At 45.0% G+C, this 15,887-nt stretch overlaps 1 protein-coding gene across 4 annotated transcripts in view; it reads left to right on the top strand.

Moving 5' to 3' along the window:
* LOC121536734 (FERM, ARHGEF and pleckstrin domain-containing protein 1) overlaps positions 1–15,887 on the top strand; it is a 76,154-nt gene that overhangs the window by 36,894 nt on the left and 23,373 nt on the right. For 3 of the 4 annotated variants that reach the window (XM_041844223.2, XM_041844222.2, XM_041844220.2), the window contains exons 3-11: positions 5,259–5,363; positions 6,699–6,741; positions 7,274–7,352; positions 8,166–8,263; positions 8,760–8,874; positions 10,239–10,386; positions 10,806–10,901; positions 11,022–11,188; positions 11,396–11,464. In XM_041844223.2, the coding sequence (XP_041700157.1) occupies positions 5,259–5,363; positions 6,699–6,741; positions 7,274–7,352; positions 8,166–8,263; positions 8,760–8,874; positions 10,239–10,386; positions 10,806–10,901; positions 11,022–11,188; positions 11,396–11,464 (920 nt within the window). The remainder of the gene's footprint in view (positions 1–5,258; positions 5,364–6,698; positions 6,742–7,273; positions 7,353–8,165; positions 8,264–8,759; positions 8,875–10,238; positions 10,387–10,805; positions 10,902–11,021; positions 11,189–11,395; positions 11,465–15,887) is intronic. The other variant, XM_041844221.2, reaches the window with a different exon arrangement.

Genomic DNA, 15,887 nt, shown 5'->3' with positions numbered 1-15,887 from the left:
GTATTTGATCCCCTGCTGATTTTGTACGTTTGCCCACTGACAAAGACATGATCAGTCTATAATTTTAATGGTAGGTTTATTTGAACAGTGAGAGACAGAATAACAACAAAAAAATCCAGAAAAACGCATGTAAAAAATGTTATAAATTGATTTGCATTTTAATGAGGGAAATAAGTATTTGACCCCTCTGCAAAACATTACTTGGTGGCAAAACCCTTGTTGGCAATCACTGAGGTCAGACGTTTCTTGTAGTTGGCCACCAGGTTTGCACACATCTCAGGAGGGATTTTGTTCCACTCCTCTTTGCAGATCTTCTCCAAGTCATTAAGGTTTCGAGGCTGACGTTTGGCAACTCGAACCTTCAGCTCCCTCCACAGATTTTCTATGGGATTAAGGTCTGGAGACTGGCTAGGCCACTCCAGGACCTTAATGTGCTTCTTCTTGAGCCACTCCTTTGTTGCCTTGGCCGTGTGTTTTGGGTCATTGTCATGCTGGAATACCCATCCACGGCCCATTTTTTCAATGCCCTGGCTGAGGGAAGGAGGTTCTCACCCAAGAGTTGACGGTACATGGCCACGTCCATCGTTCCTTTGATGCGGTGAAGTTGTCCTGTCCCCTTTGCAGAAAAACACCCCCAAAGCATAATGTTTCCACCTCCATGTTTGACGGTGGGGATGGTGTTCTTGGGGTCATAGGCAGCATTCCTCCTCCTCCAAACACGGCGAGTTGAGTTGATGCCAAAGAGCTCGATTTTGGTCTCATCTGACCACAACACTTTCACCCAGTTCTCCTCTGAATCATTCAGATGTTCATTGGCAAACTTCAGACGGCCCTGTATATGTGCTTTCTTGAGCAGGGGGACCTTGCGAGCGCTGCAGGATTTCAGTCCTTCACGGCATAGTATGTTACCAATTGTTTTCTTGGTGACTATGGTTCCAGCTGCCTTGAGATCATTGACAAGATCCTCCCGTGTAGTTCTGGGCTGATTGCTCACCGTTCTCATGATCATTGCAACTCCACGAGGTGAGATCTTGCATGGAGCCCCAGGCCGAGGGAGATTGACAGTTCTTTTGTGTTTCTTCCATTTGCGAATAATCACACCAACTGTTGTCACCTTCTCACCAAGCTGCTTGGTGATGGTCTTGTAGCCCATTCCAGCCTTGTGTAGGTCTACAATCTTGTCCCTGACATCCTTGGAGAGCTCTTTGGTCTTGGCCATGGTGGAGAGTTTGGAATCTGATTGATTGATTGCTTCTGTGGACAGGTGTCTTTTATACAGGTAACAAACTGAGATTAGGAGCACTTCCTTTAAGAGTGTGCTCCTAATCTCAGCTCCTTACCTGTATAAAAGACACCTGGGAGCCAGAAATCTTTCTGATTGAGAGGGGGTCAAATACTTATTTCCCTCATTAAAATGCAAATCAATTTATAACATTTTTGACATGCGTTTTTCTGGATTTTTTTGTTGTTATTCTGTCTCTCACTGTTCAAATAAACCTACCATTAAAATTATAGACAGATAATTTCTTTATCAGTGGGCAAACGTACAAAATCAGCAGGGGATCAAATACTTTTTGTACCCTCACTGTACCAAGTCTCTTTGGGATCTTGGATGTCTTTGGCTATTGTAATTACTTTAGCATGATGATATGATCTCCATTACTTTATGGATTTGACTGACAATGAACAGACTGCCTCAAGGGCTGCCTTCTCCCTCTTCACATCTGTTTCCAATGAAACCACCACAAGGAGTCACTGAATGGGAATGCATCTGCTTCTGTCCTGTAATCAAGGCTCTGATCTCAGCTCCACCTAGTTTTTCCAAATGGAGAAACAGACATAGGAATAATATAACAATCCATTCTCAGTGCCCAGTGCAGTTTCACTGTGCCTGGCTTCCCAGATGCTGGTCTGTGGTGTGGCCAGCTGCCTGGATCCCCAGTCTCCACACACAGCCAGGCCTGGCAAGCTAGGAGACCCTGGCAGACCCAGTCCACAGCATGTAGTCTGGGGGAGACCTCAGACCTGCTTAATAGCTCTCATCTCTAACCAGGCATTACCCCCTTTTGTTCCATACCTGTCTGGGTCTGTGGAGTGCGTGGACTTCCCCCCCGGGCTCATGGTGGGGGAGGTGGACCATTCCATGTACCCTGCGGGGGTCGACTGGAAAGACTCAAGAGAGGGAGGGGTACAAAGCCAAACACCTGACCAGCATGTTTGCAAACAGCAAAGAGGGGGAGGAGGCCTGGGGTTTGGCCGTAACCAACAACACAAGCAGACATGAGTGCAGACAGACTGTCATCTCTGTTTACCCCTCTCCTGTCAGCTGGAGCATTTAGAGGTCAGTTTACCAAGAAGTACATGCCTCCGCTGGAACATATAAACACTGCTAACATCCTATGAGACCAAGTTCAAACAAGTTCAATCTAGACACAGCTTTCCAGGATGTCTGGCTACAATTGGTATACAGAGATGGGCTGAAATCGGAGTGACACCAGCATTACTGTGCAAACCATCTGAAAAGCTCCTTTGATGAAGGCCCAAAGCAGAATGATTTGTGACATTCTCCTGGTACTGTAGATCACGATAAAAATGTCAGCTGCCAAGCATGATATTTGCTGATGTAGTGTGACCTTTTTGATAGTGAGTTCTGTGCCATGGGATGGGACCAGAAATCATGTGTGTGTGACATGTGATTGAGTGTTTGTGTACCCTGGGAGAGAAATGTGTGTGTGCAGTGAAATAAATGTGTTCACCCGGAAGAGAAGGGTATGTGTGTGTGTGTGTATGTCTGTCGCTGGGTCTGTCACTGTTCGCATGCATGTGTGTGCGCACATGTGAGAGAAAGGAATATGTTTGTGTGTACTGTATGTGTGTTTGTGTGTACTGTATGTGTGTGTGTGTGTGTGTATCTTATCAGGCAGAGCAGGCTGTGTGTACTACTGGACTGTATGCAGAGTGATGGTGGCTGTGCCTTGGCAGTGATCAATCACTGTGACTCATGCTTCATTAATGACTGGGTTTCTTATTGTATTGGCGGTGGCAGTGGTCACAGATGGCAGGAATATTACTCCACTACACTGTGCCTCTGCTTTCAATCAGGCTCTCCTCTCCTCTCTTCTGAATGAGACCCACTATGAGACTCACTCTTATCCTCTTTATGTCCCTTTGAATTTCTATCCGTCACACTGTCCCACTGGATTCCTCCTTGTTCTCCAGGAACAAGTGGTGCACTACGTTATAGTACTAAGTACAGAAAACCCAGGCTACTAACTTAGATTTCCTGTCTGTATTAAAACTAGGCCTATGACTCTGTTTTTCTGTGGAGAGATCTGACTGCTGGTTCACGGCTGGTTGGTTCTGCAGCAGCAGGCCCTTGGCAGGCAGGCAGCAGGGTGGGTGGGTGTTTGGCTGGTGTCTGCTCTAGTGTCCTCTAGCCTCCTGTTCCCCTGTGGTCTCACACATCACCCTTCCGCCATATGGAAACAGCTGGTCCTCTGTGGTGGGCACTGTGTGGTACCCTGAGCTCCCTACATGCCGCAGTCAGAAGGGAGAGTAGTGGAGGGAGAGATGTAAAGCAGAGAACCTATGGAGAGGGAAGCTGTGTTGGTGCTTCTTTTGGACAGATTTCAGTTGAATAGATTATTATGCTAGTGATGCAAGTAACTGTTTAATGATCACTGATATAAGTGATTGTAATAATGGAAAACATTTCCCATGGGTTAGTAATGAGGGTTGCCCTCTAGGGATTGGAAGAGGTCACTACATAATCCAGGAAGTAGAAAAGGCCTTAGTTCCAATGACTGCCCTTATTCTACATGTGGAGAAGGACAGAGCAAGGAGAGGGATAGAGCTTGGTGGAGAAGGAGAGGAGTACGTCGTGGGCGGAGGAGGTGTAGAGTAGGAGAGTAGGAGAGTAGGAGACGGGGGTGGGTGGAAGGCAGTGGAGGAGTGCAATAAATGGAACAGAGTCAAACATGTGGTTTCCATATGCTTGATGTGTTTGATACTGTTCCATTCATTCCATTACAGCCATTACAATGAGCCTGTCCTCCTATAGCTCCTCCCACCAGCCTCCACTGGTGGAAGGATAGAGTAGAGTAGGAGAGGGTGTAGGGGTATAGAATGGTGGAAGCAGTCGGTCTCAAATGGTGTTGGGTCATTATCCTACACTCTTAGAAAAAAGTGTTCCGAAAGGGTTCTTTGGCTGTCCCCATAGGAGATTGTTCCGGGTAGAACCCTTTTAGGTTCTAGATAGCACCTTTTTCCCCTAAGTGTTGCCAGGGTGGGACTGTTACTATAAACACTCAAATAACTGTGCTACGTTCTGCTCCGGTGAAAAGCAGTCAAAAGAATGCAGCCTGGTTAAACGGCTCCACTCCCTTCCTCTCTGCCATGCTTCAGTCGTCTTAGGAGTTTTCTAATAGGAGTTGTGGCTTTAAACTGCAGTCCCTGACATCCCTTTGTGCCTCTAAATGAGGAGGTTTTCCTCTATAAAGGCAGGGCTGCTATTTGGGGTTGCTTTGGTGTTGGCTGTGTATGTTCCCCTGGGATTGGAAAAGAAGTAGTGGGTGAAAAACAGACAGATGACTGACTCAGACGGAGACTTCAAAGAGTTGTCGTGGAGGAATGGACCTCCTAGGTGAGCCGGGCTGCCAGTAGATCAGCTTCAAAGAGCACTGTGCCATCGTCAGTCCCCACGGTGACACTGGGAACACAGAACAAAGTCACAGGGACAGACCCGCCCCCCTGTCTGTCTGATCCTCTGTGTCCCACCCCCCTGGGCCTCCGTAGGGGGAGAGGGAGGCTTTTGAGCAATCATCTGGAACCTGGGAGTGAAAGGAGGGGAGTGGTGGCGGGTTAGTCAACCAGGATATGGCTTCAATGGAGCCACCCACTATCCATGCAGTCAGTCAAACTACACCCAGTCACTACTGCAAATGTCACTATTGTTTGTCTGTACCATTCCTCCTAAACCACAAAGTCCTAGAGGGATAATGAGATCCAGTCCTGAATGTGCTCTCATGCTCGCTGATCCTTGATTAGACTTGCAGATAGAGTTTGCTGAGGGGATTTCCAGTGAAATGTCATCAGAATGAGTCTTTGAAACCAGAGGGACAATATCATCCTTAGTCCAAGTACACATTGCTCATTGAATGATTGAGCTAGTGAATGCCAACCAGCCCACCTTACAGTCAAAAGACAATCATTACTGTACCATGTATTTCTGTAACTTACCATTTCTATGTCTTTTACAGCAAAGAGCCTCTGGCAAGGTGGTGTTTGACCTGGTGTGTACTCACCTGAACCTCGTTGAAGGGGACTACTTCAGCCTAGAGTACCAAGACCACAACAAGATGATGGTGAGTGAAGAAAAAAAAACAGTACAACAGGTTGTTTCTGGACTAGGTGTTAGGTTGTTGCTGGACTGGGCGTTAGGTTGTTGCTGGACTGGGCGTTAGGTTGTTTCTGGACTGGGCGTTAGGTTGTTGCTGGACTGGGCGTTAGGTTGTTTCTGGGCTGGGCGTTAGGTTGTTTCTGGGCTGGGCGTTAGGTTGTTGCTGGACTGGGCGTTAGGTTGTTGCTGGACTGGGCGTTAGGTTGTTGCTGGACTGGGCGTTAGGTTGTTGCTGGACTGGGCGTTAGGTCGTTTCTGGACTGGGCGTTAGGTTGTTTCTGGACTGGGCGTTAGGTTGTTGCTGGACTGGGCGTTAGGTTGTTGCTGGACTGGGCGTTAGGTTGTTTCTGGACTGGGCGTTAGGTTGTTTCTGGACTGGGCGTTAGGTTGTTTCTGGGCTGGGCGTTAGGTTGTTTCTGGGCTGGGCGTTAGGTTGTTGCTGGACTGGGCGTTAGGTTGTTGCTGGACTGGGCGTTAGGTTGTTGCTGGACTGGGCGTTAGGTTGTTGCTGGACTGGGCGTTAGGTCGTTTCTGGACTGGGCGTTAGGTTGTTGCTGGACTGGGCGTTAGGTTGTTGCTGGACTGGGCGTTAGGTTGTTGCTGGACTGGGCGTTAGGTTGTTGCTGGACTGGGCGTTAGGTTGTTGCTGGACTGGGCGTTAGGTTGTTGCTGGACTGGGCGTTAGGTTGTTGCTGGACTGGGCGTTAGGTTGTTTCTGGACTGGGCGTTAGGTTGTTGCTGGACTGGGCGTTAGGTTGTTGCTGGACTGGGCGTTAGGTTGTTGCTGGACTGGGCGTTAGGTTGTTTCTGGACTGGGCGTTAGGTTGTTGCTGGACTGGGCGTTAGGTTGTTTCTGGACTGGGCGTTAGGTTGTTGCTGGGCTGGGCGTTAGGTTGTTGCTGGACTGGGCGTTAGGTTGTTTCTGGGCTGGGCGTTAGGTTGTTGCTGGACTGGGCGTTAGGTTGTTGCTGGACTGGGCGTTAGGTTGTTGCTGGACTGGGCGTTAGGTTGTTTCTGGACTGGGCGTTAGGTTGTTGCTGGACTGGGCTTTAGGTTGTTGCTGGACTGGGCGTTAGGTTGTTTCTGGGCTGGGCGTTAGGTTGTTGCTGGACTGGGCGTTAGGTTGTTGCTGGACTGGGCGTTAGGTTGTTGCTGGACTGGGTGTTAGGTTGTTTCTGGACTGGGCTTTAGGTTGTTGCTGGACTGGGCGTTAGGTTGTTTCTTCTTTATGTCTGTGTAGAAGCCTTAAATTCATATCTCTATACTGACTAAGGGATGTTTGTTTTCCTTCTGTTCACAGGTTTGGCTAGACCTCCTTAAGCCTATAGTCAAGCAGCTGAGACGTAAGTACCCTGACTTCATTACATGCTTTTACACAGCTGGCAATGGACAGTTCACAGTCTTAATTTGGTTCAACAAACACTTGTTGTTGTTGCTGCTAACAGAAGAAAATGAATCAAGCCAAAACATGGAAACATTGAATGTCTTTGAAAGAAGGAGACCGCTAGGAGATTTAATTTAGTTGTGGCATCTCAACACCATGTCTCATCTGAGCAAACGTAATCACACACAGAGACCATCTTTCTTCCAGTCGGAGGCTCTGGTGTTAAACTTTTACATCTCCAGTCATAAAACTTTCATCAAGTCTTATAAAAGACTGGTTTGCTCATCTACCAAAATGGGTATGTGATGAAATCTGTGTATCTGTGTGAGATAACCCAGATTCAGGTCAAAGTGAAATAGAGCATAGGAAGGAATCATAGAGATCCTATTCTAATTCCTAATTCTATGATAGGAATCTCCTAGAATGTATAGTCTATATTGTCTTGGCTGTGACTCTTCTTATATAACCATGCCATCATCTCACACCCACAGGGCCCAAGCACACAGTCCTGAGATTTGTGGTGAAATTTTTCCCCCCTGACCACACCCAACTACAGGAGGAACTGACTAGGTAAGACTAAACAGGAAGAAGCATATTAAACAACATACCAACCGCCATTTCAGAGAAACCTTCAGTCTACAAACCTCAGCTATAAGATTTTCTCATCTACAGGTGCTTAATAATTGGAATTTTTATTCCGCTGACAAGCTGTCAGTGCATGAAGTCGTATAAGGCTGACTGCACAGCACACAGCAGGCTATCAGCAGCCATATTATCCAGTCTTTCCATTAGAGTAAGTCATTCTCAGGTCAGGTCTGTGTGTGGAAATTACTGCGATGTCACAGAATATAACTGCTAATGCAGAAGTGACTAATGTGTTCCAGCCTCCCAACAGATTTATTTGGAGTCCATGTTTTACGCCTGCCAGGTTTTTAATGTAGCACCTTCAAATGGTCCTGGTTATTACCATTGGACTAATGTTTTTCTGATGTATATTTTCTCATTATATGATAATGCCTTGACCCTATAGAAGGTTACAGTTGATATTGGATGGGTAACTAAGATAAGATTATTGCTCTGCAATCCAATTATCTTTGTTAAATGCATTTTTTAGGATTGTACTGTACACCCCTATGATGCAATCGTAAAGGGTCAGTCAACAGTTAGTAATTCTGGGTGTGGTGACATTTGTGTGCCAGGAAGCTGTCTTTTTGAACCTGTTGTATTATAGATTGTGTTTGGCAAGCTGGGATCACCTCCGAGTGGTTCCTTTGAGGTAGCTCCCTCCTGCGTTGTCGTCTGACAGGTTTTGACGTTAACCACACATAGCCATTCATCCTGTTAACTCTGTTCTAACCTGTCTCTGTGTCCCGTTTTGTCCAGGTACCTCTTCGCCCTGCAGATCAAGCATGACCTTGCCTGTGGACGTCTGACCTGCAACGACAGTAGCGCCGCCCTGCTGGTCTCCCATATTATCCAGTGTACGTCTTCTGTTACTATATGTCTTAGTGGATCCCAGGGTCAATAGAGCAGATAGATGTGTAGGAAAACATGTTGTGTTGCTCATGCCGTCTTCAAACTGTCAAACAGGATGTGGTGCAGCATCCCAAATTGAGAATCAGTGTGTTGCCATGGATACCTTTTTAGTCTTCGTCTGAATGAAATCTGGAAAGACGGACGGCTTCAGAATAACCAAACATGTCAGTACCAGAAACACACTGAGAGTCTTTTGAAAAGCCATCCGTTCCTCAGCCTGCCGGGATTCTAATGCTAGAGGGAGCTGTCAAAGTGTGATCAAAGAGGGAAGAGACACAGATGAGGATGTATTCTATTCGATTGAATCTATTCTAATCTATTCTATTTAGGGCGAATAATCCAAATTGTTATCAACCTGCGGTCTTGTAGATAAATTTACACAACATCTGTAGTTCTACACAATGTAATACAGTGGCATAACATTAACCCTTTGTCCTCCAGCTGAGATTGGGGACTTTGAGGAGAGCCAGAGTCGGCAGCACCTCCTCAACAACAACTACATTCCAGAACAGATGGCTCTGATCGACAAGATCATGGAGTTCCATTCCAAGAATGTGTGAGTAACTCCTCTAACTGGTTGGTCTGCACTAGAACCAGAGCTATGTGTAGGCATTATTCCGGTCCACTCTGAACAGGAAAAGATAGTAAAATACCTTATACTTACACGTCCCAAGGCAATGTTTTATACCCAGATGACACAGTCAGGAAACTCTGAATGAATAGTGTGCTTTGTTCCAGTGTGTTAACTGACATGGCATTCTTCATCATGTTTAGACAAGGCAAAGCCCCCTGGGCTGGTTGAGTGGTTAAGGCCTGGAGGTGAATGTGTGAATGTCTGCTTTATTAGCAACCCTGCTTGGGTCCCCAGAAAAGGTCTGGAATCTACCTGGATCACAGCCTAATGAGCAACACACCACCCCAGACTTCAGCATGGAAAACCGCTAACGACTTTGGATTTCCATTGTTATATCTCCTGTCTAGTCAGTTGACAGGTTGGCACAAGGGAAACGGTTGCTTGAACTCACTCACTGTAGCTTCTCCTACTCCCAATATGTTTTTCCTATAATCTGTTTCCTAATTGGATAGTTCTGTACTCCTGGGAGAACACACGGTGGAAGGCTTCCATATCCCACAATCCCCTCAGTGTCCCCCTCATCGTTGCAGCTTGCTGGCTCTGAACATGTGTCAGGAGGACATGGCCGACCCTTCCCTCACCCCCAGTCCTCCACACTACACTGGTGTCACTGCAGAGATGGGAGATCACCAGGCAGCTGACAAGATGAAAGGAGCTCCGTTAGATTTGACTGCCCTCCCTGACTTGTTCTTTTTTTCTGTCTTTTCAGCTGATAACACTAACCACAGTTCTCCTGGCAGGGAGCCATGCCCAGAGTTAAATCTCTAATTAACTAAAGCACAGAGGAAACAGGAAAGCTTTTTCACAGATAAGAAGTAGGGAAGTGAGTTACTATGCAACTTTGTTTCTACCCAGACCTTGGTGGTGTCAGCTGAATGTGGGAACACAGATTGGCTTGTGGCTTGGTCTCTCACCTCAATTACAGAACATATAGGAATATGTAGTTGAGTGATAGATATTATTCCTATTTAAAGTACAGTTCTTGGTTTAGAGCAGCCAGGTTCAGAATCCCAAAATGGAAGTAAAATATAACTGTTTGTGGACCCCTGGAATTCTGACGCATCCCACCTCAACTCCACCTTGCCGTGATTGTGAAACTTATAAGAGACTTGTGTGAGACTTCGTCCCACATGGCACCCAATTCCCTATTTAGTGCACTGCTTTTGACCAGGGCTGTGGGCACTAGAAAGGGAATAGACTGTCATTTGGGACGCAGTCTCACACAAGTTGGAGGCCTATGAGACTTACATGAGACTTGACCCAGACTGCTGTCCGTGTGCTTGTAGGGGTCAGACGCCAGCAGAGTCAGACTACCAGCTGCTGGAGGTGGCACGCAGACTGGAGCTGTATGGGGTGAGACTGCATCCTGCCAAGGACCGCGAGGGCAGCAAGCTGAGCCTGGCTGTGGCACACACTGGTGTCCTGGTCTTTCAGGTGACTGATACTACTTTACAGGTCAACACAGAGTAGAGGTGGATGGAGTAAGAGGATTTGTAGAATGCTGTTTATAATTAGAAACTTACCGGATGTTTGATCATATGTTTGATGTGGATGGTGTAATAGCAAATTTGTAGTTTAAATGATTAACCAGCTTAGGTATGCTACCATGTAACACACTTGATTACAGCTGTTCCGCTTTTCAATTGCACTTTGAAGTGGCATTGAGATGACAGGCTTTTGACATGTGACAGTTTCTCTGTTCACAAATCTATTGGGATTAAGAGCTAGCTAGTTCTATTTGAGGAATGTGGAGCTGATGTTTGATGACAGGATTAGGAAGATGAACAGGCTGATTTTTATTGCATGTCACACGCCATGTTAAACCATTGTATGTACTTATAAATCGGCTGCAGGGACACACCAAGATCAATGCCTTCAACTGGTCCAAAGTGCGCAAATTGAGCTTCAAAAGGAAGCGGTTTCTCATCAAGCTCAGACCCGACCTGAACGTAAGTCATATGGCCATAGACGATAATAATTTTAAATAATAATCATTATCGATGCCTATGGGCATTCAGCCCTGAGTTTCCATTGACGTGTGTTACGTCTATATCTGTCCTCCCCTGCAGCAGAGCTCTTACCAGGACACTCTGGAGTTCCTGATGGGTAGCCGGGACTGCTGTAAAGTCTTCTGGAAGATCTGTGTGGAATACCATGCCTTCTTCCGCCTTTTCGAGGAGCCCAAACCCAAGCCCAAGCCTGTCCTCTTCACCCGAGGCTCCTCCTTCAGATTCAGGTAGACAAGCTGGCCCCTCGAGGGCCCCTGGGGCCACACAATAATAAAACAGTCTCTCGGGCTACAGGATTTAGCAGGTTTGATGAAGAACCAGTCAGTGCCTCAGTCTGAATCTCATTTCTTAACTATCACCCGGACAGAGCTGCTCCAGCTCTGCTGTAAGTTCACTGACCTCAATCATCTCCCTTGCTACCTTTCTCACTGCAGCGGTCGGACCCAGAAGCAGGTGATTGATTACGTGAAGGATTCTGAGTTTAAGAAGATTCCGTTTGAAAGGTAAAGACTTAGGGCTCTATTTTTGGCTAACATTAAGACAGCACAATTGTCAATTCTTCTATTTTCAAACCCTAGTGCCAGGATTGGTAATTTACTTGTCTAATATGAGCTCGCTTGCGCTGATGTGGGATGGGTGGCAATATCTGAGGTGTGTCCTTAAAAACGTGCGACGAAGTACCAATTTCAGTATGCGCCGGTGGGGATATTTAAGAAAAAAATTATACAAAATTCTTGCAACCAATAGAATGTTATATATGTGGGGGATACAACCATCCCAGCTCTGCAGATTTTACTGCGAAGAGACATAATCATTAGATCATTTGTTATGAAACTGTCCATTTGTAGCTTGTTTTTGGTCGCAGGTTCAGGAATGGCTGAAGAATTGCAACATTTACCTGGAGTTAACTCTGCAAATAGCACTGCTGGGTGATCTGAAAAGTCATAGTCAATTGATCAATAATATAATAATACTTTTTAATTTACAATCTGTAGAAACTATGAGAATAGAAAGGTTCAGAACTTTTGTGAAACATCACAGCACAGGTGAAAAATATATGGCAAATAGAAGACTGGATAGTGTTCAGAGATAGATGGGTGGAACTAAAAAAGGGTGGAACTAAAAACGTAAAATGTATAAAGTGTATATATAAGCTGGAAGTAGAAGCCTAAGTGTTGTTGTCCATTAGTTTACTCCAATTAGGGGAGGGGTGATAGGGTTAGGGGGAAATAATAAATAAAATAAAAATTATATATATTTATTTAAAAATATATATATTAAAAAAAATATATATATATATATATATACAGTGGGGAAAAAAAGTATTTAGTCAGCCACCAATTGTGCAAGTTCTCCCACTTAAAAAGATGAGAGAGGCCTGTAATTTTCATCATAGGTACACGTCAACTATGACAGACAAATTGAGAAAAAAAATCCTGAAAATCACATTGTAGGATTTTTTATGAATTTATTTGCAAATTATGGTGGAAAATAAGTATTTGGTCACCTACAAACAAGCAAGATTTCTGGCTCTCACAGACCTGTAACTTCTTCTTTAAGAGGCTCCTCTGTCCTCCACTCGTTACCTGTATTAATGGCACCTGTTTGAACTTGTTATCAGTATAAAAGACACCTGTCCACAACTTCAAACAGTCACACTCCAAACTCCACTATGGCCAAGACCAAAGAGCTGTCAAAAGACACCAGAAACAAAATTGTAGACCTGCACCAGGCTGGGAAGACTGAATCTGCAATAGGTAAGCAGCTTGGTTTGAAGAAATCAACTGTGGGAGCAATTATTAGGAAATGGAAGACATACAACACCACTGATAATCTCCCTCGATCTGGGGCTCCACGCAAGATCTCACCCCGTGGGGTCAAAATGATCACAAGAAGAGTGAGCAAAAATCCCAGAACCACACGGGGGGACCTAGTGAATGATCTGCAGAGAGCTGGGACCAAAGTAACAAAGCCTACCATCAGTAACACACTACGCCGCCAGGGACTCAAATCCTGCAGTGTCAGACGTGTCCCCCTGCTTAAGCCAGTACATGTCCAGGCCCGTCTGAAGTTTGCGAGAGTGCATTTGGATGATCCAGAAGAGGATTGGGAGAATGTCATATGGTCAGATGAAACCAAAATATAACTTTTTGGTAAAAACTCAACTCGTCGTGTTTGGAGGACAAAGAATGCTGAGTTGCATCCAAAGAACACCATACCTACTGTGAAGCATGGGGTGGAAACATCATGCTTTGGGGCTGTTTTTCTGCAAAGGGACCAGGACGACTGATCCGTGTAAAGGAAAGAATGAATGGGGCCATGTATCATGAGATTCTGAGTGAAAACCTCCTTCCATCAGCAAGGGCATTGAAGATGAAACGTGGCTGGGTCTTTCAGCATGACAATGATCCCAAACACACCGCCCGGGCAACGAAGGAGTGGCTTCGTAAGAAGCATTTCAAGGTCCTGGAGTGGCCTAGCCGGTCTCCAGATCTCAACCCCATAGAAAATCTTTGGAGGGAGTTGAAAGTCTGTGTTGCCCAGCGACAGCCCCAATACATCACTGCTCTAGAGGAGATCTGCATGGAGGAATGGGCCAAAATACCAGCAACAGTGTGTGAAAACCTTGTGAAGACTTACAGAAAACGTTTGACCTGTGTCATTGCCAACAAAGGGTATATAACAAAGTATTGAGAAACTTTTGTTATTGAACAAATACTTATTTTCCACCATAATTTGCAAATAAATTCATAAAAAATCCTACAATGTGATTTTCTGGATTGTTTTTTCTCATTTTGTCTGTCATAGTTGACGTGTACCTATGGTGAAAATTACAGGCCTCTCTCATCTTTTTAAGTGGGAGAACTTGCACAATTGGTGGCTGACTAAATACTTTTTTTCCCCACTGTATATATATATATATATATATATATATATATATATATATATATATGGGGGATTGGAAATCATGCAGACAATTACATCGATAGAAGCCGCAATCTATTTGCAATGTTAAAGCTGATCAATTATTAGCCAAGGAACCTATTCATCAAAGTTTTCTAAATGGTCTACTTGTGAGACTTTTGCTGGAGAAATGCGACGCGTAAAGACCTATACAGTGAGGGGGAAAAAGTATTTGATCCCCTGCTGATTTTGTATGTTTGCCCACTGACAAAGAAATGATCAGTCTATAATTTTAATAGTAGGTTTATTTGAACAGTGAGAGACAGAATAACAACAAAAAAATCCAGAAAAACGCATGTCACAAATGTTATAAATTGATTTGCATTTTAATGAGGGAAATAAGTATTTGACCCCTCTGCAAAACATGACTTAGTACTTGGTGGCAAAACCCTTGTTGGCAATCACAAAGGTCAGACGTTTCTTGTAGTTGGCCACCAGGTTTGCACACATCTCAGGAGGGATTTTGTCCCACTCCTCTTTGCAGATCTTCTGCAAGTCATTAAGGTTTCGAGGCTGACGTTTGGCAACTCAAACCTTCAGCTCCCTCCACAGATTTTCTATGGGATTAAGGTCAGGAGACTGGCTAGGCCACTCCAGGACCTTAATGTGCTTCTTCTTGAGCCACTCCTTTGTTGCCTTGGCCGTGTGTTTTGGGTCATTGTCATGCTGGAATACCCATCCACGACCCATTTTCAATGCCCTGGCTGAGGGAAGGAGGTTCTCACCCAAGATTTGACGGTACATGGCCACGTCCATTGATGCGGTGAAGTTCTCCTGTCCCCTTAGCAGAAAAACACCCCAAAGCATAATGTTTCCACCTCCATGTTTGACGGTGGGGATGGTGTTCTTGGGGTCATAGGCAGCATTCCTCCTCCTCCAAACATGGCGAGTTGAGTTGATGCCAAAGAGCTCGATTTTGGTCTCATCTGACCACAACACTTTCACCCAGTTCTCCTCTGAATCATTCAGATGTTCATTGGCAAACTTCAGACGGGCCTGTATATGTGCTTTCTTGAGCAGGGGGATCTTGCGGGCGCTGCAGGATTTCAGTCCTTCACGGCGTAGTGTGTTACCAATTGTTTTCTTGGTGACTATGGTCCCAGCTGCCTTGAGATCATTGACAAGATCCTCCCGTGTAGTTCTGGGCTGATTCCTCACCGTTCTCATGATCATTGCAACTCCACGAGGTGAGATCTTGCATGGAGCCCCAGGCCGAGGGAGATTGACAGTTCTTTTGTGTTTCTTCCATTTGCGAATAATCACACCAACTGTTGTCACCTTCTCACCAAGCTGCTTGGCGATGGTCTTGTAGCCAAATTCCAGCCTTGTGTAGGTCTACAATCTTGTCTCTGACATCCTTTGAGAGCTCTTTGGTCTTGGCCATGGTGGAGAGTTTGGAATCTGATTGATTGATTGCTTCTGTGGACAGGTGTCTTTTATACAGGTAACACGCTGAGATTAGGAGCACTCCCTTTAAGAGTGTGCTCCTAATCTCAGCTCGTTACCTGTATAAAAGACACCTGGGAGCCAGAAATCCTTCTGATTGAGAGGGGGTCAAATACTTATTTTCCTCATTTAAAATGAAAAATCAATTATAACATTTTTGACATGCGTTTTTCAGGATTTTTTTGTTGTTATTCTGTCTCTCACTGTTCAAATAAACCTACCATTAAAATTATAGACAATTTTTTTGTCAGTGGGCAAACGTACAAAATCATCAGGGGATCAAATACTTTTTTCCCTCACTGTACTAGTTGAAGCCAATTACAATGTTGACTGTTAACATTCCAAACCTATTGAGCAAACACTGGATGTTTTTTTTTTTACTGTTGCTATCACTTGTTACTGTAGCCTATGCTATTTAATATACTGTAGTATCAATCCACAATTGACTAGGATGAGAATATTCCATGCCCCCAGCCGGATTAAGACCGTCAATAACCTACAGAACTTAAAGCAACT

The sequence above is a fragment of the Coregonus clupeaformis genome, chromosome 23 (assembly GCF_020615455.1).
Source record: "Coregonus clupeaformis isolate EN_2021a chromosome 23, ASM2061545v1, whole genome shotgun sequence".
Taxonomy (NCBI): domain Eukaryota; kingdom Metazoa; phylum Chordata; class Actinopteri; order Salmoniformes; family Salmonidae; genus Coregonus; species Coregonus clupeaformis.
The sequence above is the reverse complement of the archived record's forward strand: the minus strand, read 5'-3'. Positions and strand labels throughout refer to the sequence as shown.